At 43.5% G+C, this 23,871-nt stretch overlaps 3 protein-coding genes across 5 annotated transcripts in view; all 3 read right to left on the bottom strand.

The window, feature by feature from the left end:
• Positions 1-23,871, bottom strand: part of LOC118893074 (protocadherin gamma-C3) — a 161,924-nt gene that overhangs the window by 119,345 nt on the left and 18,708 nt on the right. Inside the window, exon 1 of one of the 3 annotated variants that reach the window (XM_036848243.1) lies at positions 9,139-11,673. The exons of 1 other annotated variant lie outside the window; for it this stretch is intronic. In XM_036848243.1, coding sequence (XP_036704138.1) covers positions 9,139-11,556 — 2,418 coding nt within the window. In that variant the 5' untranslated portion in view covers positions 11,557-11,673. Of the gene's footprint in view, positions 1-1,879; positions 4,444-9,138; positions 11,674-23,871 lie in introns of those variants that run through there. One more of the 3 variants, XM_036848240.1, reaches the window with a different exon arrangement.
• Positions 12,612-15,071, bottom strand: LOC118891945 (protocadherin gamma-B3-like). Its single transcript, XM_036845854.1, is given in 1 exon segment — positions 12,612-15,071. A coding segment is annotated over 1 exon segment (2,460 nt).
• Positions 20,593-21,251, bottom strand: LOC118893080 (protocadherin gamma-A5-like). The gene has a single exon (XM_036848259.1). It carries the CDS (start codon positions 21,116-21,118, stop codon positions 20,663-20,665), a length of 456 nt encoding a protein of 151 aa, XP_036704154.1. The 5' UTR covers positions 21,119-21,251; the 3' UTR covers positions 20,593-20,662.

Here is a 23,871-nt window from a genome sequence, read left to right as displayed (position 1 = left end):
AATTATTCCCCGACTTTCAAATCCGCTCTAGTAATAGAATGATAACTATAACACAGACTTGGCCTAAACGATCTCAGAGCATAGTAATTGTGAATACTTATTAATTATCAATATATTGGATAAGGTTTTATCTTTTTTTTCCTCGTCGCCTTTTCCCTTATTTTTCCTTACCTTTTTAGTACCTAATTCATTTCAGTTTTTCCAGAGAGCAACAGTAATGCTGAAATTGTCTTTTAAAAGGGCACAATTTATACCTACCTCTCTTCTTCCAAAATAGTTTCAGTGATTTCTTTATAGTAACATTACTTGATTTTAACTTCCAATATCTCACTTAAAGAAATGATGCAGCCTTTTAGAAAAGAGCCTATCCCTCTCCTTCCCATTGCACGATTATTTTCCTGGGTACAAAATGCAACATGAATCTTCAAAACCACCAGGGGAATAATATATTTTGCTTTGCAACACAAACTCACTAAGCATGGTCTATGTACTGAGGCACTTGTTCCCACTTCTGTACTTATCACATCCCGTAATGACAGTTGAAGGAAATAGTCCCTAGAAAGTTTATTTGCAATAGCTCACTGAAGTTAGCGATGATTTCTCCCCTTTGTTTAAAAATATTTTTAATGATCTAATAAATTTGGTTGGGGGGTTCTTTTTCAAAATACCTGATAGCCACATTTCTGCCTCATAGAGTGTCAGTAACATTATCCTCTTCCCCAAGTGATCGTACATCTGAACACTGCAGAATGTATGAAATATACTCCTACAGGACTGCACAGACCTTTATATGCAAAACACCACCTAACACAACATTATGCTAGAAAAAATGTGCTCTTACCTAATACTCAAAAGGTCCCAGTAAACAAGATTACCTTGTCATCAACTACTTCCTGATACTAATCAACTGATGTATTGAGTTATACTAAAATGTTATATAACAAGTATAGAAGTAGTTAATTGCAGACTAGATTACTTCTAACTGAATTTTTCAGCAGACCCAATAAGTAAAATTCACTACTGGTCTAGGACTTGAGTGTATGAGATGGTTGTTTCATAAAGCCAGCATCCCAAATCTCCCACTTATAGAGCCCACATACACACTTTGAATGACTGCATCACTAACACAGCACATTAGAATTTGGGGTAAAAACATGCAATGGCCTATTTCACAAATGTTACTTATAACACTTGAATGGCATTTTGATGTCACATTTTATTGGTTTTGGACAATGACCTTTAGTGTGGTATCAGACTCCATGTCTGTCATTGATAAAGATCTCAGTGAAGCCTGACACACACACATTTCATTCTTTGGGCATCAATCTAACCTTCTACCAGGACCTGACTTTAACAGACAATTATGGTTTAAATAGGTCAAAAGCCACGGAAGTTTTCAAGGCCGCCAAGGGGAGTTACATGGAAGCAGAAGCAAGGCACAGAAAAAAAGTCTTCAGACTGAAAATTTTTTCAAGAGCCTTTTATAGATCTGATCTAAAGAGAGTCCTGAGAAAACGGAGGTGTACTTTCTTACGAACCTCATGCAATGAGAAAGACTTAACAATTCATTCTCATTTATAAAATACATGAAGTAAGAACACCATGTGGAACATAAGTAGAAGGTATAAAAATGCGATTATCCACTTACTCACAATCTTGTCGATATGTTTTCACTATAAATATGATGCCAAAACCTATGTCAATAAGCGTTCCATGTTAAAGAATCACCTCTGAAATAAACGATTAATCTTGCTTTACCACTTGAAAGGGTTTTTTTAAAAATCCATCTTCAAATCACTTATTTCGTAAAACAATAAAGAAATTTACACAAAATATAGTTCTTCGAAGAATATAAAGATAAATGAATGACTGAACTCACCTGAACACTTTGGGTTTTATCCTTACATTCATGAAAATCTATGGATGTTAACAAGGGATCCTTATTCTCACAGCTCTCCTGGCTGACAAGCGTGTCCGCGTAGTTGGGCTGCGGGAAGATCACTTGACTCCTCCGTGAGTCCGCGGTGAGCGAGACCTCGTGGGAATAGGTCTGCAGGAAAGCCCGCACCCCGTCCACGCCCACAAAGTGAGAGGCAGGCACTCCCTCCAACCCGCCTCCTGAAGCCTGGAGCAATCGCGACATGTGCCAGCGCCGCAGTCTGAGGGCCAGTAGAACGACGACAAAGGCAAGAAAGACACAGGACACCACAGCCACAGCCATCACCAGGTACAGCGTGAGGCCGGAGTCGCCAGAGTCGGCGGAGTGCTCGAGACTACCCAGGTCGGCCAGCACATCTGGGATGCTGTCAGCCACAGCCACCGTGAGTGTGACAGTGGCAGAGAGAGGGGGCTGCCCGTGGTCCTGGACCGCCACCACCAGGCTCTGCTTAAGCGCGTCTCTGTCCAGCAGGGCCCGCGCTGTGCGCACCTCGCCCGTGTGCAGCCCCACCGCGAAGAGTCCTGGCTCGCTGGCCTTGAGCAGGCGGTACGACAGCCAGGCATTCTGGCCTGAGTCTCTGTCCACAGCCACCACCTTGGTCACCAGGTATCCGGGCTCTGCAGAGCGAGGTGCCAGCTCCACACCGGTGGAACCGTCGGTGGGGAGGGCAGGGTACAGAATCTCAGGTGTGTTGTCATTCTGGTCCAGCACGAATATGCTCAGAGACACATTGCTGCTGAGTGGAGGGTCCCCGCTGTCACTTGCAGTCACTCTCAATTGCAGGTCATGAAACTGCTCATAGTCGAAGGAGTGCAATGCATATAGGACACCAGTATTGGAGTTGATGGAAACATAGGAGGATACAGATGGCCCCTGCAGAGTATCTTCAGATACAGAGTATGTGACACGGGCGTTTTCATTGCTGTCAGGGTCATGTGCAGTCACAGAGAAGATGGAGGTGCCTCTGGGGTTGTTCTCAGGCACAAAGATGGAGTAGGAGGAGTGGGGGAAGGCAGGTGGGTTGTCGTTGGTGTCTGCCACATTCATGGAGATGTGAGTTTCTGTGGACAAGGGCGGGCTTCCACCATCTGTGGCTTTCAGTGTGATGTTATATACAGAGAATTTTTCCCGGTCTAGGTTTTTTGCTGTCACCAATCTATAATAATTGTCTATTGATCTTTCTAATTTAAAAGGCAGATTTTCTGAAATAGTGCAGGTCACCTGGCCATTTTTCCCAGAATCTCGGTCTTGAAGGTAGAAAAGAGCAATTACTGTTCCAGGAGGAGTGTCTTCAGGGACTGAGCTGCTTACAGATGTTACAGTCATTTCCGGGGCATTGTCATTCACATCTAAAATTGTGATCAGTACTTTAGCCCTTGTCATTCTACCAGGACCATCCTGAGCTTGAACTTCCATTTCATAGTAGCCAGAATCTTCATAATCTAGGCCATCTAAAGTTGATAATTCTCCTGTGTGGGAGTTCAGCTGGAATATCTGTAGAATTTTTGGAGTTATTTTCCTAAAAGAGTATGTCACTTCCCCATTGACTCCCTCATCCAGGTCGATAGCATTTACAGTGAGTAGTCTTGTGCCCACTGGCACGTTCTCAGGGACAGTTACTTGGTACTGGGGCAAAGAGAAGACTGGCGCATGATCATTCACGTCCACCACTGTTACTTGGACGCGGGCGGTTCCGGATCGGGGTGGATCACCGCCGTCAGAGGCTGTGAGGAGGAGGTGGTGAGCTGTCACTTCCTCCCGGTCCAGCACCCGCTCCAGCACTAATTCTGGATATTTAGTTCCATCCTCTCCAGTTTGCACAACCAGGGAGAAGTAGCGATTGGGGTTGAGATTGTAGGTCTGGAGAGAGTTCGTGCCCACATCCGGATCCCTAGCCTCATTTAAAGGAAATCGCACCCCAGGAGCTGTATTCTCCATTATTTTCACATTCATTTCTTCCGTCAGGAATTTAGGAGCGTTGTCATTAACATCCATTATTTCCACTTCTATAGGGTAAAGATTCATTTTATCTTCCATCAGGATGTTAAAGTTCACCAGACACCGCACGCTCTGCGCGCAGAGCTCCTCCCGGTCTATCCTGCCTGCGGTGACTAAGCTGCCGCTTCGCGGATTCAGAGCAAAGAGCTGCGTCCTACCTCTGGAGACGATGCGGACTCCGCGCTCCTCCAGTTCCCAGGGCTCCAACCCCAGATCCTTGGCGATATTACCCACAAAAGACCCTGTGTCTGTCTCCTCCGGAATGGAGTAGAGAATATGTCCTGCCGAAACTTCCCTCTGGGTCCCCAGGAGGATGGAGAGCAGGATGAATCCTCTGTAGTCCCCGCCCCTCTCCCGAGTCGCCATTCTTGTCCTGCTGATGTTTAGACACTGGCCTATCTCCTGTTGTGTTTCTGGATGCCAGTATGTCTGCGTGGAGCCCTCTGTATTCGGAAAAGGAGCCCAGAATCCAGTGGTATAGAGGCCTGAGTTTAGTGCAGCTTGGAAGAGAGTTTGTCTCAGTCTGGCGTTTCTTTGTGCTGTAAAAGCTCAGTGGTTCTGGCGGATCTTTTGAACCATTTTTCCCCTGGCTGGTGAACAGCGGCGCTCAGAGTCCTTACTAAGTTACTGCACCATATTGAAGCAAAATAACTGATTTTTCAGAAAGTTGTTTCATCCTTCAAAATTCCCCCATTTATATTTCTTCAATTCATACATCTCTGATATCATTTAAAATTAAATTTTAAGAAACTGTGAATTAATGCAACAATGTTCATGGATGGATGTTTATTAATCCCAGATTGTTTTTAATTCTCTGTTCTGCATTGCAATTTTGAAATGATTCTTAGACATTGCCTCACATCTTATTGCACATAGATAAAAATCAGTCATTGCAGATAAAACAAGTATGATTTATTTTTAAAAGATGTGTATACATAAGAAAGATGTTATGTAGAAAATGTTTATATCAGCATATATTTTTAAGTTAATTCAATAATATTGAACATATACTATGTTCTAGACACCACCATGGAAGGCAGAGAGTCCATTTTTTCTTTAACATATAGAGAGATAATTTAATAACATTTTTCATTGAGTGGAATCTTAGAGATTGTTTAGTCCAATACCTTCACTTGAATGATTTTAAAAATGAGAGGGAATTGTTTTATCCTTGACTATATAATGGTAGAACCAATGTAGGAATACAAATACCCTCATTCCCAGTCTCCTAAGAAGAAAAAAAGGGAATCATTGTTGGCCTTGGCTGATGCTTTATGCTCAAGAAATGCCATTAGAGATGAGGTGACAAGCCAAGCAGCTACAATCAGCTATAGAAGCAACTCATTTTGTACAGAAGGCAGAAATTTGCAGATTCTACTGGCTGTGGATTCATAAGGAAATGAGTGTTGGCTTCACTGTTTCTTTTCATTATGCAAGTTAAATAATCACCCTACCCTATAGTTGAGAAAAGATGGGTCTCTAAACAGCCTTTGAGGATAGATGCAGGACTGTCCTGAGAGGCTCCTTAGAGGTACTCACTGCTCCACTGATGTTAATGAAGTAAAACTCAATTGTTGATGGATCTGAGGTTACTCTCAGCTGGCAGAAATAAAACAAATTCCTTCCACATAGTTGCAGTAGAGAGTGACCTGTTCTGAAATGAAGACCTGGCAAGAAATAACTTTGCTTTGTAAATTATTTTAAGCTCTGGGGAGTAGATAGTAGCACCAGAAGGGAGAACTAGAAGTGACACTGTAAAAGCTTAGCTCAGTTGGTGAGAAGTTCCTAACTAAGTAATCTATTTCTGCTCTCTGATGGCATTACTTCAAAATACAGAAAATACTTTGAATGAAATGCCATTTCAATCCATCAAAATAATTCATATCATATCTGCTTTCACCAAGTAGATAAAAGAACTTTTTTTGTTGTTCAAAGGAACCAATATGAGTATTGTAGATTAATTACATAACCAGGAGTTTAAAACTATTAGTTTAGTAGCAATCTTGAATTTCTTGTTGATGTAAGCAAAGTATATGGTCATTAAAGATCATGAGTACTTGCAGATATTTTCAAACAAAACTTTCATGTCCATATATTATGGCTCCCAATGTCATAATTTTTTTTCTTCCTGATACTTCAAAATTCATAGCGTCATCTCACATTTGTCTCTTATTCTGTTTTTAAAAAGTCTTGATTAACAATACTTCTGGGTACCTTCTTTGGAGCTAAATAAATAAGATTTAGATAAAGGACACAATCAAGTTTTTAAAGTTACTCTACAACATAAAATTAAATATTAAAAATTTCTACTCGACCACCAAGATGTTTAAATATAACATAAAACTACTGTATAAAATTGAAATAATGTTGTATTTTTAAAGGGAGTATGTTATTATTGATTGAGTTATTGGGAAGAATCTTGACCTTCATTTGTTTACTTACATTAAAAAATTCTATGAAAAGTCTATCCGTCTTCCCAGACAGTGAGTTATTTACTTTCTCTCCTTTCTTTATGAGACATTTTTTCTCCTGAAGAACCATTTGTTTGGAGTTCTGTTTAGGTTTTCATTCCCAGGCAAAGATGTAGGTTACTTCCAACGATTCTCTCTGAGATTTTACTTCTTCCCCTTTGACGTCCATTCCAAACACTTGATCAGAATGGGTGGTTTTCACAAGTGATAAAATAGCCCAATAATTTGGTAGATTTTTTTCCTGGTGCTTCCAAATCACTATATGCTCAAAATCTCAGATTGCCTATCTTTTAAATAATGATCTATAACATGTAAGTCAAAGAGCCTCAGTCACAACTTAGCAAAGTCCATGATTGCCAGGATTTAACACTTGTTCAGTCCACATGAATGAATAACTATTGTGAGAGTAGAATCTAAGAGTTTTTCTGTCAGTGAAATATTTTATTTGTTTAAATGAAATGCTCATGGGTAATTCAGATAAGAGAATAAAGTAAACTACCTAGTATCCCAGTTACTCAGCAGATAAGGAAATAAAATAAACCAGTCTACCAACCATGAAACGGTTAGTGAGTTTTGTTTTTAACAATGGAGGTACAAGATTAGTTTAAATCATCCAGAATTGGTAATATACTAAAATAACATTTACACTCTCACAGTGTATGAAACAAATCTTAATATTTGTATAAAAGACCATCTGATTCCCATGACCAATATCCAAGATTCAAGTTCTTTAAAACCTGAATTCTATTAAATTGTGATTAAACCATTAAAGAATTATATCACAAATGTCCAAACAAATTATATTTGAAATGTGTATGACTGGAATCTCTTGGTTAGTCATATACACTTGGAATCTTGAAATAAATAATTCTACAATAATTGCTGAAAGTAAATGTCGATTTAGAAAAACATGCATTAATTATCCTTTAGTAGCTAACTTAAAGATATCAACTCAGTACTATCTTTCTTTACAAAACTGACAATTTCAGATTACAAAGGAAGTTCTCACTCATTTTCAAGATATATTCTGAATTGTCTACTTTACATGTGCATACCAAATTTAGATGCACAAGTGGCAAAGCCATTGTGTTATCAAATATTAGAATCCTAAGCTCAGGATTGGAAAATACCTTGGCTATCATGAAGTTCAACAACTCACCAAATTATATCAATATTATCTCCTGTATGCCATTAATCCCAGGACAATCAATGTCCTTTGGAAAAGCACCAATAATAGAACCTCCTACCTCCTAGGAAATCCATTTTGTTAGAACAACTTAACTGAAAACTTTGCTATTTTCTACTCACCAAGCCATAGTTTCATTCACACCTTTGGGCCATGATGATTTAGATTAATCATTCTTTTAAATGACAACCCTTCTTTCCTTAAATATTTGAATAGGGTTCCTACATAACAAAAGCTTTATTTTATCTGGGTTAAATATGCTAAATCATTTAAATTCTTATTTGAATACTATTAATCCTTCATTCTCCCATTCACTAGTCCTCTATTTTTAGAGCTATATCTTGTAAGTGGACACTAATTACCACATTTAAAAATTCATTTTCATTTTAAAATACTATCAAACACACAGATTGAAAAAAACACTGTAGTAGGCATACAGCATCAGGTGCTTATATTTATTTGTTAACAACCCAAAATTATAATAACGGTGATGTAAACAAATACTTGTTCACTATACTACTTTATACTTCGAAAAAATTTTTAATAAAATCATTTTATTTTCCCAGAGTTTGTGTGAGGTAGATAAGACAAGTCTTTTTAACCTAAACTTTAATTTGAAGACTACAGATATTGCGACTGTCCTGAAAAGAATAACAGATAGTTCCAGGAATATTATTCATGTCTTCTAACATCTTCTAATATTATTCATGTTTCCTGGTACACACATCAATTATTCTTATCTTTTATAAAAATAATTTTTGATTCCTAAGTAGTAAAGAGGGAAAATATTTCATAAATTCCATCACTTTAGAAAACACTTGCTATTAGTTAACACTGGGAGAAAAAATGGTCTTGATCCTTTTAAATAGAGGCTGTGATTCAGTTTTTTCCACAGTATAAAAATAAAGCATCTCAGCGCTTCCCTGGTGGCGCAGTGGTTGAGAATCTGCCTGCTAATGCAGGGAACACGGGTTCGAGCCCTGGTCTGGGAGGATCCCACATGCCGCGGAGCAACTGGCCCGTGCGCCACAACTACTGAGCCTGTGCATCTGGAGCCTGTGCTCCGCAACAAGAGAGGCCACAATAGTGAGAGGCCCGCGCACCGTGATGAAGAGTGGCCCCCGCTTGCCGCAACTACAGAAAGCCCTCGCACAGAAACGAAGACCCAACACAGCCAAAAATAAATAAATAAGTAAAATGTATTTAAAAAATACCTTAACTAAAATTTTTTAAAAAAAGAACTTCAGATATGCCACATAATAGAAAAAAAAGAAAGAAAACAACTAAGAAGTGAGATGTAAGCAACCCAAGGCACAAAGAGCTTGCCAAGAGGAGAGGAGTAAAGGAAATTCAGGGCATACGTTATTACGATTTTTTTGGTGAGATTCGAGAAAACTAAGATTTAATAGACCTCTACTGATATAAAAGAAAAACCTTCTCAAAACTATATGATTCACTGCAAAAGACTAAGAAAACTAAGCACTGATCAAAGAGAATTTTAGTTTTTCCTGTTCGAATAAGAACAATAAAAGCAATAACCTCACCTGAACAAGGGAGTCTTGCTCTTTACAAAAATCTTCCTGAATCAAAAGAGGCTCGCTTTTCTCACAGCTCTCCTGGCTGATGAGCGTGTCCGCGTAGTTGGGCTGAGGGAAGATCACGTGACTCCCCCGCGAGTCCGCGGTGAGCCAGGCCTCGTGGGAATAGGTCTGCAGGAAAGCCCGCACCCCGTCCACGCCCACAAAGTGAGAGGCTGGTACGCCTGCCAGTCCGCCTCCAGAAGCCCGGAGCACACGCGACGTGTGCCAGCGCCTCAGCCTGAGCGCCAGCAGCACAATGACAAAGGCGAGGAAGACACAGGAAACCGCGGCCACCGCCACCACCAGATACAACGTGAGGCCTGAAGCATCAGAGGCGTGCGGGACCTCCAAGCTGCCCAGATCAGCCAGGACATCTGGGATGCTATCAGCCACAGCTATGGTGAGCGTGACGGTGGCAGAGAGAGGGGGCTGCCCGTGGTCCTGGACCGCCACCACCAGGCTCTGCTTGAGCGCGTCTCTGTCCAGCAGGGCCCGCGCTGTGCGCACCTCACCCGTGTGCAGCCCCACCGCGAAGAGCCCTGGCTCGCTGGCCTTGAGCAGGCGGTAGGACAGCCAGGCATTCTGGCCTGAGTCTCGGTCCACTGCCACCACCTTGGTCACCAGGTATCCGGGCTCTGCAGAGCGGGGTGCCAGCTCCACACCAGTAGAACCGTCGGTGGGGAAGGCAGGGTACAGAATCTCAGGTGTGTTGTCATTCTGGTCCAGCACGAATATGCTCAGAGACACGTTGCTGCTGAGCGGTGGGTCCCCACTGTCACTTGCAATCACTCTCAATTGCAGGTCACGGAACTGTTCATAGTCAAAAGAGTGCAATGCATATAGTACGCCAGTGTCAGAGTTGATGGAGATATAGGAGGATAGAGGTACCCCCTGGATGGTGTCTTCAGCTAGGGAGTAGGTGACCTGGGCATTCTCATGGCTGTCAGGGTCGTTTGCAGTCACTGAGAAGATGGAGGCACCTCTGGGGTTGTTCTCAGGAATGTAGACAGAGTAGGAGGTGTGGGGAAAGGCAGGCGGGTTGTCGTTGATGTCTGCCACATTTAGGGAGATGAGCATTTCTGTAGACAGAGATGGCATTCCTTTGTCTGTGGCTGTCACAGTGATGTTGTACAAAGACACCTGTTCTCGATCTAGAACTGTATTGGTCACTAATCGATAATAATTGTCTACTGATTTTTCCAGTTCAAACGGCAGACTTCTTGAGATAGAACATGTTACCAGGCCATTCAGTCCAGAGTCTCGATCACATACTTGAAAAAGAACAATCACTGTGCCTGGCAGTGTACTTTCAGCAACTGACCTGCTTCCAGATGTAACTACCACTTCTGGTACATTGTCATTCACATCCAAGATAGATATTAAGACTTTGGCTCTGTCTTGTAGACCTGGCCGATCCCGGGCTTCAACATCCAGCTCATAAAAGCTGGAGTCTTCATAGTCTAGATTTGCAGAAGTTGATATTTCTCCAGTCAAAACATTCAAGCAGAAAGTCTTTGAGATCTTTCCTGTTATCCTCACGAAAGAATACGTTACTTCCGCGTGGGCTCCTTCATCCTGGTCCCTGGCAGTTACCGACAACACTGGCGTACCTACCGGCAGATTTTCAGGAACACTCACACGGTACACAGACTGAGTAAACACTGGAGCGTTGTCATTTGCATCTAGGACAGTAACCAGAATTCGAGCCACACCTGAGCGGACAGGGTCACCGCCATCCATGGCAGTAAGGACCAGGCGGTGAATGGCCTCTCTCTCCCGGTCCAGGGCGCGCTCCAGCACAAGCTCCGGGTATTTGGGCCCATCGGCTTCGCTTGGCACGTCCACTGAGAAGTGACTATTCCCGCTGAGCTTGAGGCCCTGGAGAGAGTTCACTCCCACATCCGGGTCATAGACCTCCATTAGCGGAAACCGAGAGGATAAGGCTGCATTTTCGATAATTTTCACTTCCAATTCTTCCCTTACGAATCGGGGTGCATTGTCGTTAATGTCCACTATTTCCACTTCCACGGGATAAAGATTCAATTTATCCTCAACAAGGATGTTAAAACTCACCAGACACGGCTCGCTCTGAGCGCAGAGCTCCTCCCGGTCTATCCTGCCCGCGGTGACCAAGCTGCCGCTTCGCGGGTTCAGAGCGAAAAGCTGCGTCCTACCTCTGGGGACGATGCGGACTCCGCGGTCTGCCAGCTCCCGGGGCTCCAGCCCGAGATCCTTGGCAATGTTGCCCACGAAAGACACTTTGTCCAGCTCCTCAGGAATGGAGTAATGGATCTGCCCGGCCCCGGCCTCCCACAGCGTCCCCAGGAGCATGAAGAGCAGGACCAACACGCTGTAGTGCCGGCGCCTTTGCCGAGCCGCCATTACTGGCTCGTTCTGGACTTCCCGGGGATTACGAGTAGGGTGAACAGGTTCGCATCAATTTTGGGCTTCTCAGAATTGGAGGTCAAGGTCCATAAACAAGCAGCGATCAGATGCGAAGCGTTGCGCAGCTGCAAAGCTTTGGTGTAAGATGTGCTTTGTGCTTTGAGGATATAACTCGAGTTCTCACTGCTTTCCTTACCCGGGTTGGTGAACAGCGACGCTTAGAGTCCTAACTTAATACTGCACGGTTCTGTGGAAACCATTATACACAGGATCTTATTTCTGCTAAATCTGCATAGATGACACTCAATATTTCTCTCCCCAAGAATGAAAAGCATTTGGAAGAATAAAATAGCGTATTTTGAAATTTTTTATATGTTCCCTGGAATGACACTTATTTCTGTGACACTTCTTATGGCCTTGGAGAACACAAATACGTTTACACTTTTCTATAAATCTTGAAATCCACACTCCACCATCATTTATATTTGTCTCATTTTCAATAAGGGTACCAACAACCACAAACATGTTTGGGACCAATCCACCACTAGGTCACAAGAGTTGCCATTTTTAGAAGTCATTACCTATTTTTATCAACATATAGATTAAGAACTGCCCTAATTTAGCCAATATTTGTGTATACCCTCAAGAACATGGAAAGGAAGTGAAAATATATAGTCTACAGTGAAAAAGTATTCTTATATTACATATAAAACATAGTTTAGGATTGACTACACTGAAACTATGTAAACCACTTAATTGTCTAGATTATATATAAATAAGGTCCTACAATGAGAATGTGAGATACTAGCATAGTAAAAATGTTTCAGGACATATTATTTTAGAATTAACAGAAATTTCAAGATCATCACTAAGCGACATTCCATGAAAGAACAACTGCAACACAGATTAGTGAACAAAGAATTTCTAACAGCCTCCCCATCCCCATTCTATGTCCAGAAAAAATCAATAAAACACCAAAAAAAAAAACCGCACAAAAAACAGGGCATACTTAGCCTGTATACTTTTTGGCCTCTAAAATAGTGAATCGAAACCTAATTATACTTATGGGAGGAAAAGGTTTTGAAGTAACTCACCTGTTGCAAATTGACTGAATTACAAGTAATTTGGGGATTGTCATTACTGGTACTTTCAAGCCAAGAGGCTTCATTATACAGATCTTGTGGTGGAGCATTTTCAGGCTTTATATTGAGAAATTTAAACTCAGTCTTTGAAGAATGTGTGGCAGCACACAGATTGTAGGAATATGGTAAAGTCCCTTCCCCATAGCTGGGGAGAACTCTGGGTCCAGTTTTGGAGCAAAAACTGGTCTGAAAGCAACTCCAGGTGGCGGGGCTGGAGGAGCGTCGCAAACTCAGGGCAACCGCCAGAATCACTGCCAGGAAGAGGAGCACCGAGATCAAGGCCAAGGCCACCACCAGGTAAAACTGCAGCTCAGCCTGGGGGTCAGGGGGTGCGGGGCGGTCACTGAGGTCCGGCAGCGCCTCCTGCAGGCTGTCCGCGAAAACCAGGAGCAGCGTGGCGGTGGCCGAGAGGGGCGGCTGTCCCCCATCGCGCACAGCAACCAGCAGGCGCTGGCGGGCCGCGTCCCTGTCGCCCAAGGCCCGCGCCGTGCGCACCTCGCCCGTGCGCAGCCCCACGCTGAAGAGTCCGGGCTCGCTGGCCTGCAGCACGTGGTAGGACAGCCAGGCGTTGTGTCCAGAGTCGGCGTCCACCGCCACCACCTTGGTGACCAGGTAGCCGGGCTGCGCGGCGCGCGGCACCGTGTCGAAGAGCGCCGAGCCGTCGGGCCCCAGCGCCGGGTACAGCACCCTGGGCGCGTTGTCGTTGCGGTCGCCCACCAGCACGCGCAGGCTCACGTTGGCGCTGAGCGCGGGCGAGCCGTGGTCGCGGGCCTGCAGCGTCAGCTCGAAGGCGCGCAGCTGCTCGTGGTCGAAGGCGCGCTGCGCGAACACCACGCCGCTCTGTGTGCTCACGGACACGTAGGACGACAGCGCGCGCGGCTCCAGGTCGCTGGCCACGATGGAGTAGGAGACGTGGCCGTTGGGCCCCAAGTCTGGGCCTGAAGCTCTAACTTGGGCGATGGAGGCGCCGGGCGGGTTGTTTTCTGCCACGTGGACCATGTAGGAGGCCTGGTGGAAAACCGGAGCATTGTCGTTGACATCAGCGACTTTCAAGGTGACACTTCTTTTAGAGGAGAGGGGCAGCTTGCCCTTGTCAGTAGCTGTGATAGTGACATTGTATTCCGGAGTCTTCTCTCGATCTAAGTCTCTATCTGTCACCAGCTTGTATGTGTTTTTTGTATCTTGAACTATTTAAAATGGGAAATTTCCTTTTAGTTGGCATAAGATTTCCCCATTAAATCCAGAATCTAGATCATGTGTTTTGATCAAGGCAACCACAGCCCCCAGCTCAGCATCTTCTTGTATATATTGAGATTCAGAATCCAGGGTTATCTTGGGAGCACTGTCATTTTCATCCAAAATATCTATTTGTAGTTTGCAATGCGCAGTGTGACGTCCACCATCCTTTGCTTCCACCCCAATTGTGTAGCTCCCTCTCTCTTCAAAGTCCAGTCCTCCACCAGTGGTGAGTTCCCCTGTTTTACTGTCCAGCTTGAACAGTTGTCTCACTGCCTTACCAATATTGATAAAGGCGTAGGTGATCTCAGCATTGATGCCCTCATCCAAGTCAGTGGCCATCACTCTTAGCACTGAGGAACCCAGGGGTAGGTTCTCTTGAACACTGACCCTGTACATGTCCTGGGTGAACACTGGGGGGTTATCATTTGCATCTGCCACAACTACCCTGATCTTCGTAGTGCAGCTTCTGGCTGGCTCACCCCCATCCACAGCCGTGAGGACCAGGTGGTGGCAGGACTGCTCTTCTCTGTCCAGGGGAGCCTGCACTACCAGTTCTGGGTACCTACTGCCATCTGGGTTCTCCTTCTGGATCAAAGAGAAATGAGGGTCAGGGTTGAGGTAGTAGTGCTGCAGGGAATTGACACCTACATCTGAATCTTGTGCAGATTCCAGGGCTAACGTGGCTCCAGTTAGGGCCAGTTCACTGATTTGCAGCTCAGTGACATTTCGGCTAAAGGTCAGTGGGTTGTCGATGACATCTTGAATCACCACCGTTATATGAAAAAAGTTCAAAGGCTTTTCAGCGCCCATTTCGAATTCCAGAACACACATCGACTTCTTGCCACAAATCTGCTCTCAGTCTATACGGTCGCTCACAAGTAAGTCTCCGTTCTCGGTGCTCACTGTGAAGAATTTCTTCTCTGCACTAACCCGCAGGTTCCGTGTATGCAAATCTCGCACGCCAAGCCCCAGATCCTTGGCGAGGTTCCCCACCAGCGAGCCCCTGGCCAGCTCCTCTGGAATAGTGTAGCAGACTTGCTCCAAAAGCGCCAGGCGGAACAAAGACAGCAGGAAGAGAAACAAAATTCGCCTCCGCCCAGCCTGGCGCTTTGACCCCAAGCGGTTTCCCATCCCGCTCTCTGCGCCTTTGCCTTTCTGATCTCGAAGAGCTGCGATCGCTAAATGATCCCAAGAATTTCTGAGCAGGAGCTACTCCTTGGACACGTCTTGGCAAGCAGATTCTAGGATAGATATTTCTGCCACAGAAAACCTCAGGGAGTGCACAGTTCGCGCGATTCCGCGGTCCGCAGGCGATTCCTTTGCGTCAGGAGGAGCTGGATACTTGGTTCAGTACTAGCCAACAGCTGCACCCCGCGCCTCGGCTGCAGAACTGCACTAGTGATTACTAAATTGGTTCCAAATACAGAGCCGGCTAGAAGACAAGTCTACTGTGTCTTCATACAGATACTCATTCGTCCCATGTTATAAGGATTTTAACATTTTTAAAATGTACTGTATCTTTGTTCTCGCTGTCATTTCTTTGAACTTGAACTTTCTCCATCCAAATCAGGTGATTTTTATTCCTCAAAGCCAGAGGTATCTTGCTGAAGATGTTTATTGGCATCGTCATGCTTTTAGGTTCCATTTTCATACAGTGGCCATAATAACATCTTCCCTGCGTACCTTAGTAAAATTGAAGACCAAATAAAGTGTTATGTAGAAAGTGATACAAATGAAAGTGTTGGTTGTGGCAGAAAATGTAATATGAAAATTCTTGAAATATCAGCTTGATATGTATTGTTATTTCACTCTATTTCCCTTTCTTCCAACTTATAAAAGTTATAAATCTCACAGCTTTTAGTTTCATCCTATGCATTGCTTTCTCCTGTCTTTATAATCTTCTCTCCAAAATAACTGATAGATAGCAAGGCGATTGGTTGTCCTTATGAAATAGAAGTATGGTAAAGAAGCAAGAAACTCTCTTTTCCTTAAATCATAGTCATTTAATTAAAAATAGACACTTTTCTGTGTCTATTTTTAATTAAATGACTATGATTTAAAACTATTCCACTAATTTTATTTGTCCACACTACATTACCATTGTCTTTAATTGTACTGTTTCTTCTCAAGTAGCTTAGCAATGGTGAGTTACTTGGATTTTGGGGGTGAAGTATGAGTCCTTATAATGATGTATTCTGAAGAAAGTAATCTATGTTGTACACTTTTCCTTGGTCTCCGGGTTACTATCTGATCATCTCAACTCTTTGTTATTGACACTCTTCCCTTAGCAATAAGCACTTCAGTTTCCATGTTTCTGATAGGTGTCTTAGAGTATTAATTCCATTTCCAAACTAGAAATCTTCATTCAGAAAATTTTTTTAAAACTACATAATATATTGTCAGTCTAAAACTTGGAAGATGTATAACAATGTAGAACTCATTTTACAGTGGAAAAGCACATTTATCCAGGATTCTAGACAGAAACACATTGGCATCTCTATACAAACATAAAAAAACACTACTGACTCAAGACTGCTCCAAAATATGACTGAGCAAGTGCCTTTTTTTTTTTAACACTGTGTGAACACCTCAATTAGTACAGGAAAGTTATCTTTTCAGAACACATATGAAGTTAAAGATTCAAATATTTAAGAGTATACTATATATAGTATATACACTCATGATGTGTAGATCAAGCATTTTATTATGTAAAGTCTATTGAAGTTTATAGAGATATAAAAGGTATTTTTTCCCATTGCATGAAAAAGTTAACCCAGAACACATATCCAAATCTATACAGTAATCTTTTCTTTAAAAAATAATGGAAAAGTGAGTTTTCATGTAGGAGTGAATGATATCAGTATTCAGTATTTATCATACAGATTCTCTTGTTACTCTTTGGATGAATTCACTATTCAGTGAGTCTGCACATTGTACCCTGAGATCAGAATTGCCCATATATAAATATAATTAGATTCCCTTCAAATAAATGTTTAAAAAATAAAAATTAAGTGGTCCTAGGTTCCCAAATGTATGGTAACCCTTTCATGTGGTTGAGTAATGTAACCTACTATTCCATTAATAATATTTTATTGTCATTTTCCCCATTTATTCATACTTTGCAACTGATGTTCAAGTTGTTGAAAGTACAAAATTTTAAAGATTGAAAAATCTTTTTAAAATAAGGATCTGAAAATCATCTTCAGCAAATCATATGCAAAAATGAATAGCGTACATAGTTCTTCCATTACACAAGACATATTCGTGAAATTTGAGACACACAGACCAGCATTTCATAAGAAAAATCTCATAGTTTAAGATGAGCACATCCCTGAGAAATAGTTTTTTAAATTTCCAAACGATTTTAAAGTTGTGTCAGTGAAAATTTAATTAACTTATCAAGTTAAGAAGAAAAAAAGGGAATTTTATTCGAGCTGAACTGAGGACTATAACCCAGGAAGCAGCTTCTCAGAAAGCTCTGAGAACTGCTCCGCCTGTTAGAAGTTGAAGGCACAGTCATGTACATTTGTGAGACAAAGGATCGTTTATCAAAATGATATACTGATATTCTGCGTAAAGTTCACCAAGGATACATAGTCCAGGTAAGTACGTACAAAGTTAGCAGAAAGTCACCGTGACCCTCTACAGAGCTGGGAAAGAACACTATTCTTTTAAGAAGTTACAGTGCTAGCATCAGGAGAAAGAAAAAATATTGAAAGAAAAAATACAGTCAAGCAGGCATTCTCATCTCTGAGGAGCTCTGGTTAATGTGTAATACAGATGTACACTGCACATTAGGGAGGGAGGAGGCCCAAACAAACACAGATAATTTTATCCTTAATTTTTCTTGTCCTGCCTTACTTTATTTCATCAGTTGAATTGATTTTCCAAATACAAATCTTAAACTCTTCTAATAAAGCAGAATTGTAGCTGCACTTGCAGAAATGCAAACATTCAGGTCGATATTAATTCTGAAAAGTGGAGGGGTTATGTGTAACCAGAAGATGCCAGGTGTAGGGTATATATGTATTTAATGAACTGGTATCTAATTATTTGGAGATTTTAAACTGCATCACAGGATTTATTCTAAAGCATAATTCAAAGGATCCTTTGATTTCTTCTCTAAACAATTACACATGTCCAATTATTACATGGGTTAATCCAAACTTTCCAGATTTCAGAATGCCACAGATATTATCATCACTATAAATTTAATCTGTCTTTCTGATATTGATCACGCAGAAGTTTTCTATATTCTTCCACTGATTTATGCAAATTATTAGTACCCTTACAAAAACAGCAGGTACTAAAGCACCAATACTGCACAATACTTTTTCCAAAACATATGTGCTATTGGTGTTTAGGCAAATATTCAAAAGAGAACATTACATCTAACAATTTGGATGTTCTAATCAAACAACTCTTCTATTAACAAACAGTTCTGGTATAAGAAAGCCTTAGGATACAGTGATTATGTATAACCACTTTCTTTTAAAATACTTGTTTCACTTAAGCCTATGGATATCAGCTATAGTTTCTAAAATATCCACATATTATAGAAAAAAGACATTAAAACCAAAATATAATTTGAAAACAAATGGAGAAAGCATCAATGATCAAATCAAGTTAATCTGTAAATAAAGCAAATAATGATTCACTATTTACATACTTAACCGATTTTGAATGGGGCAGAAAAATGATGGAAACAAATGAAGAAAATGCTCCAAGCATAGGTACAGAAAAAAGAAAACTCACCCGAACAACTCCTAGCTCTGTTTCCTTTGCGTTTATCTTCTCAGATATCAGGAGAGGCTCGCTTTTCTCACAGCTCTCCTGGCTGATGAGCGTGTCCGCGTAGTTGGGCTGCGGGAAGATCACGTGGCTCCTCCGCGAGTCCGCGGTGAGCGAGACCTCGTGGGAATAGGTCTGCAGGAAAGCCCGCACCCCGTCCACGCCCACAAAGTGAGAGGCGGGCGCGCTAGCCAACCCGCTGAGGGAAGCCTGGAGCACACGCGACATGTGCCAGCGCCGCAGTCTGAGCGCCAGCAGCGCGATGACAAATGCGAGGAAGACGCAGGAGACCGCGGCCACCGCCACCACTAGGTACAGCGTGAGGCTCGAATCGTCAGGGTCGGCGGAGGGTTTGAGGCTGCCCAAGTCCGCCAGCACATCTGGGATGCTATCAGCCACAGCCACCGTGAGCGTGACGGTGGCCGAGAGAGGGGGCTGGCCGTGGTCCTGGACCGCCACCACCAGGCTCTGCTTGAGCGCGTCTCTGTCCAGCAGGGCCCGCGCTGTGCGCACCTCGCCCGTGTGCAGCCCCACCGCAAAGAGTCCTGGATCGCTGGCCTTGCGTAGGCGGTAGGACAGCCAGGCGTTCTGGCCTGAGTCTCTGTCCACTGCCACCACCTTGGTCACCAGGTATCCGGGCTCTGCAGAGCGGGGTGCCAGCTCCACACCGGTGGAACCGTCAGTGGGGAGGGCGGGGTACAGAATTTCAGGTGCGTTGTCGTTCTGGTCCAGGATGAACAGGCTCAGTGACACGTTGCTGCTGAGTGGAGGGTCTCCATTGTCACTGGCCATCACCCACAGCTGCAGTTCTCTAACCTGCTCATAGTCGAAAGAGCACAGTGCATACAGGACTCCAGTGTCAGAGTTGATGGAGACACAGGATGATAGAGGCGTTCCCTGAAATTTGTTCTCAACCAGAGAGTAAGTGACCTGGGCGTTGTTGCCGCTGTCAGAGTCATGGGCGTTCACAGAGAAGATCGAGATGCCTCTGGGGTTGTTTTCTGGGATGTAGGTGTAGTATAAGGTGTGAGGGAAAACGGGAGGGTTGTCATTGATGTCTGTCACTTTCAGGGAGATGTGGTTTTCTGTAGACAGTGGTGGATTTCCACAGTCAGCGACAGTTACTGTAATGTTGTAATCTGAGATCTCTTCTCTGTCCAGGGCTCTTGCTGTCAGTAAGTGATAGTAATTATCAACTGACTTTTCCAATTTAAAAGGCAAGTTCCTGGGAATAGAACATGCAATCTCACCATTCTCTCCAGAATCACCATCATGTACGCTAAACAGAGCAATTATCGTTCCGGGAAGACAGTCTTCAGAGACGGAACTGGCGAGAGAGGTGAGGATCACTTCAGGCACATTGTCATTCACGTCCTGAACTGTGATTAGTACCTTAGCGCTGGCAAGAAGAGCACCTCCATCCTGAGCTACCACTTCCATGTTATAGAATCTGGATTCTTCGTAATCCAGTGATTGCAGAGTTGAGATTTCACCCAAGTTGGAATCAAGTTGGAAAGTCTCTGAAATTTTGCCTTCTTCATTGCGAAAAGAGTAGGTCAATTTCCCATTTATTCCCTCATCTGGATCCGTGGCGGTTAGTGTGAGCAGCCGAGTGCCGAGAGCTATGTTCTCTGGAACACTCACTCTGTACTCGGATTGAGTGAACAGGGGCGCGTTATCGTTCGCATCGAGGACCATCACGCGGATGTGCGTGGTACCAGAGAGTATGGGGTCTCCACCATCTAAAGCTGTGAGTAGGAGGTCGTGAACAGCTACTTTCTCTCGGTCCAACGGCTGTTCCAGTACCAGCTCTGGATATTTCTGTCCATCTGTGTCGCTTTTCTCGGCCAAAGAGAAGTGCATATTGGAGCTGAGCTGGTAACTCTGGAGGGAGTTCACACCCACATCGGCATCTCGAGCAAAAGGAAGTACTAACCGCGTTCCCACAGCCGCATTTCATTAACTTTTACTTTTACTTCCTCATCCCGGAAACGCGGGAAGTTATCATTAATATCGATTATTTCTACTTCTACCCCATACATTTTCATTTTATTCTCAACCAAGACGTTAAAACTCACCAGACACCGCGCGCTCTGAGCGCAGAGCTCCTCGCGGTCTATCCTGCCTGCGGTGACCAAGCTGCCGCTTCGCGGGTTCAGAGCAAAGAGCTGCGTCCTACCTCTGGAGACGATGCGGACTCCGCGCTCCGCCAGCTCCCAGGAATCCAGCCCGAGCTCCTTGGCGATGTTACCCACGAAGGAGCCTTTATCCAGCTCCTCTGGCACCGAGTAGCGGATCTGCCCGGCCCCGGCTCCCCACAGCGTCCCCAGCAGCATGGAGAGCAGGAACAGCTCTCTGCAGCCCCAACCCCTCAGTGGATCCGCCATTGCCTCTCTCCGACCAGTTTTCTCTTAGTCCTGGTTCCAACCTGCTGTTTCCTTACTTATCTAAAGCCAAGGGGAACACATTCCCTTGCGGAAATGGGAGAGGGGCGCGGGTGGGCGGCTTTTCCCAGAAGCTTGTCTGATCTGCGCGTGCTTAGTGCGGAAGGAACAGAGTCTGATCGCATCAGCGGCAGCTTCTTTCCCACTTTGGTGAACAGCGACGCTCAGAGTCCTAACTAGTTACTACATCAATTCTGTTTTGATTTCAAATATGTTTAATTATATTTTATTTCTAATAATTTTCTGTATCCTTAATATATTACCACATGACATTCCTTATATTTAAATAAGATTTAATTCTAAAATAGCAAAAGACTTCCACAAGATTAATTCTGAGATTAATATAATTATTAGATTATTTTTTACTTCTTTAGAAAAGTTTAATTTACTGTGCCATTGAGCCTATGCCCTTTGTTTACCTCTTACGTATATTGAGTCCATTTAATTAGGACATCAGAATTCTTTCGCAGATTTTAAGATTTCATTTTTTAATTAGGATATATTTATGAAAATATGCCCATTTGTACATAAGAATGTCAAGAAAACAATTCTAGCTCTCAGTAGACCTTTGAAAAAAGGCCTACTGAATTATACAAATTGCATTAGCTGTCATATGCAGAAGAAATAAAGGGACTTTTTTTTTTTTTTGCTTTTTGTTACTTGTGAGGTCTTCAAGAAAGTTTCAAGGTTTTCACACTAAGAACATGGCAGCTACACTATATCAGACTGAGAGTTTGAGTCGGATTAACTATGCATTATTTATATTTTCCTATTACCATGTCTAAATTGGAGTTAGATGTTTTACAGTTACAGACACCTGGGGAAAATCAGTAGAGTGACTATGGCAGAAAGGGCTTTAGTTCATCACCCTTACAGAAAAACAAGTCCAGATACTTATCATTGAGCAGGCAGTGAGTGGCCTTTCTATGTTAAGACAGATATTTAATGTTATCACCTTTATATGGTAGCAGAAAAAGAAATGCCTCATGACTAAAAAAAAAAAAAAGTGGACATTATAGAGAGTCCATTGAGAGAAGCAATTTTTACTTAATGACACCTTCATAGGAAAATAAAGAAAATAAAGATGTTTTACATCTATACCTAGAAAATTCAAAAAATAAAGTTTTAAGGAAACAATGTGACAATGGGTTGCAAAATTTTTCTCAATGTACAATTTTTCACAAGAGCAATTTGTTATTGTGCCTGAGAGAGAAAGATTTCTCCCATTTATTAAACACACTCTTAATAGCAGACACTGCATACCTCAAACTTTTCACAACCTTTTAAAATAGATCCGGGATCCCAAGACACTTAGCTTGTAAAGATACGAAGAGTGCTGGTGCTCATGTCAGTCCTACCCATGCTCTGCTGTTGACAGGCCATGACATTGAGTAAAATTCTTCCTTTCTTTGGTTCCCAGTTTCCCAAACTAGTGAGATGGGGAGCTCTCTTTACTCTTAAGTACTATAATTCTAAGAGGAAGTACAACTAAAATTAATAAAACTAATATAAAGACCCTGAAGGAAAAAGGAATAACTTAAGGTCTCAACAGTAATAAACTTTCAGAGGGAAGGAATGTAAAGATGAGGAAGAAAAAGAAGTATCTTATGAAGTAAAAGCTTGTAACTATGATAAATAAATCTCACCTGTCAGATAGAAAACCTATGTCAAAGATTTGTTTAAATATGATTAAGATATTTAAGGCGGAAAACCACCTAAATTCTACCCACAAAACAATAAAATATGAATTGAAGACTTCTACTCGGGTTAGGTGATTTGTTAAGAAACATTGAAACCGCAAGGTAAAAAAGTGAATTAAATTAAAGCTCACCTTTAAAATAGTACCTGAGGCAAATGGGACCCCAGCATCTCCAAGATTACTACTCGGCACCCAAGAGGCATCTTCGCAGAGGAGATCCCGAGGGGGAGCCATTTCTGGGGTGACGCTGAGAAAATTAAATTCTGCCTTAGCTGATTGTGAGGCAACACACAGATTGTAGGAATAGGGCAATGTTCCCTCACTGTAGTTGGGGAGAACCACGGGTCCAGACTTGGAACTCAGACCAGGCTGAAAGCAGCTCCAGGCAGCGGGGCTGGAGGAGCGTCGAAGGTGCAGGGCGACCGCCAGAATCACTGCCAGGAGGAAGAGCACCGAGATCAAGGCCAAGGCCACCACCAGGTAAAACTGCAGCTCAGCCTGGGGGTCAGTGGGCTCAGAGTGGTCACTGAAGTCCGGCAGCGCCTCCTGCAGGCTGTCCGCGAAAACCAGGAGCAGCGTGGCGGTGGCCGAGAGGGGCGGCTGTCCCCCATCGCGCACAGCAACCAGCAGGCGCTGGCGGGCCGCGTCCCTGTCGCCCAAGGCCCGCGCCGTGCGCACCTCGCCCGTGCGCAGCCCCACGCTGAAGAGTCCGGGCTCGCTGGCCTGCAGCACGTGGTAGGACAGCCAGGCGTTGTGTCCAGAGTCGGCGTCCACCGCCACACCTTGGTGAACCAGGTAGCCGGGCTGCGCGGCGCGCGGCACCGTGTCGAAGAGCGCCGAGCCGTCGGGCCCCAGCGCCGGGTACAGCACCCTGGGCGCGTTTGTCGTTGCGGTCGCCCACCAGCAACGCGCAGGCTCACGTTGGCGCTGAGCGCGGGCGAGCCGTGGTCGCGGGCCTGCAGCGTCAGCTCGAAGGCGCGCAGCTGCTCGTGGTCGA

The sequence above is a fragment of the Balaenoptera musculus genome, chromosome 3, assembly GCF_009873245.2.
Source record: "Balaenoptera musculus isolate JJ_BM4_2016_0621 chromosome 3, mBalMus1.pri.v3, whole genome shotgun sequence".
Taxonomy (NCBI): Eukaryota; Metazoa; Chordata; class Mammalia; order Artiodactyla; family Balaenopteridae; genus Balaenoptera; species Balaenoptera musculus.
The sequence above is the reverse complement of the archived record's forward strand: the minus strand, read 5'-3'. Positions and strand labels throughout refer to the sequence as shown.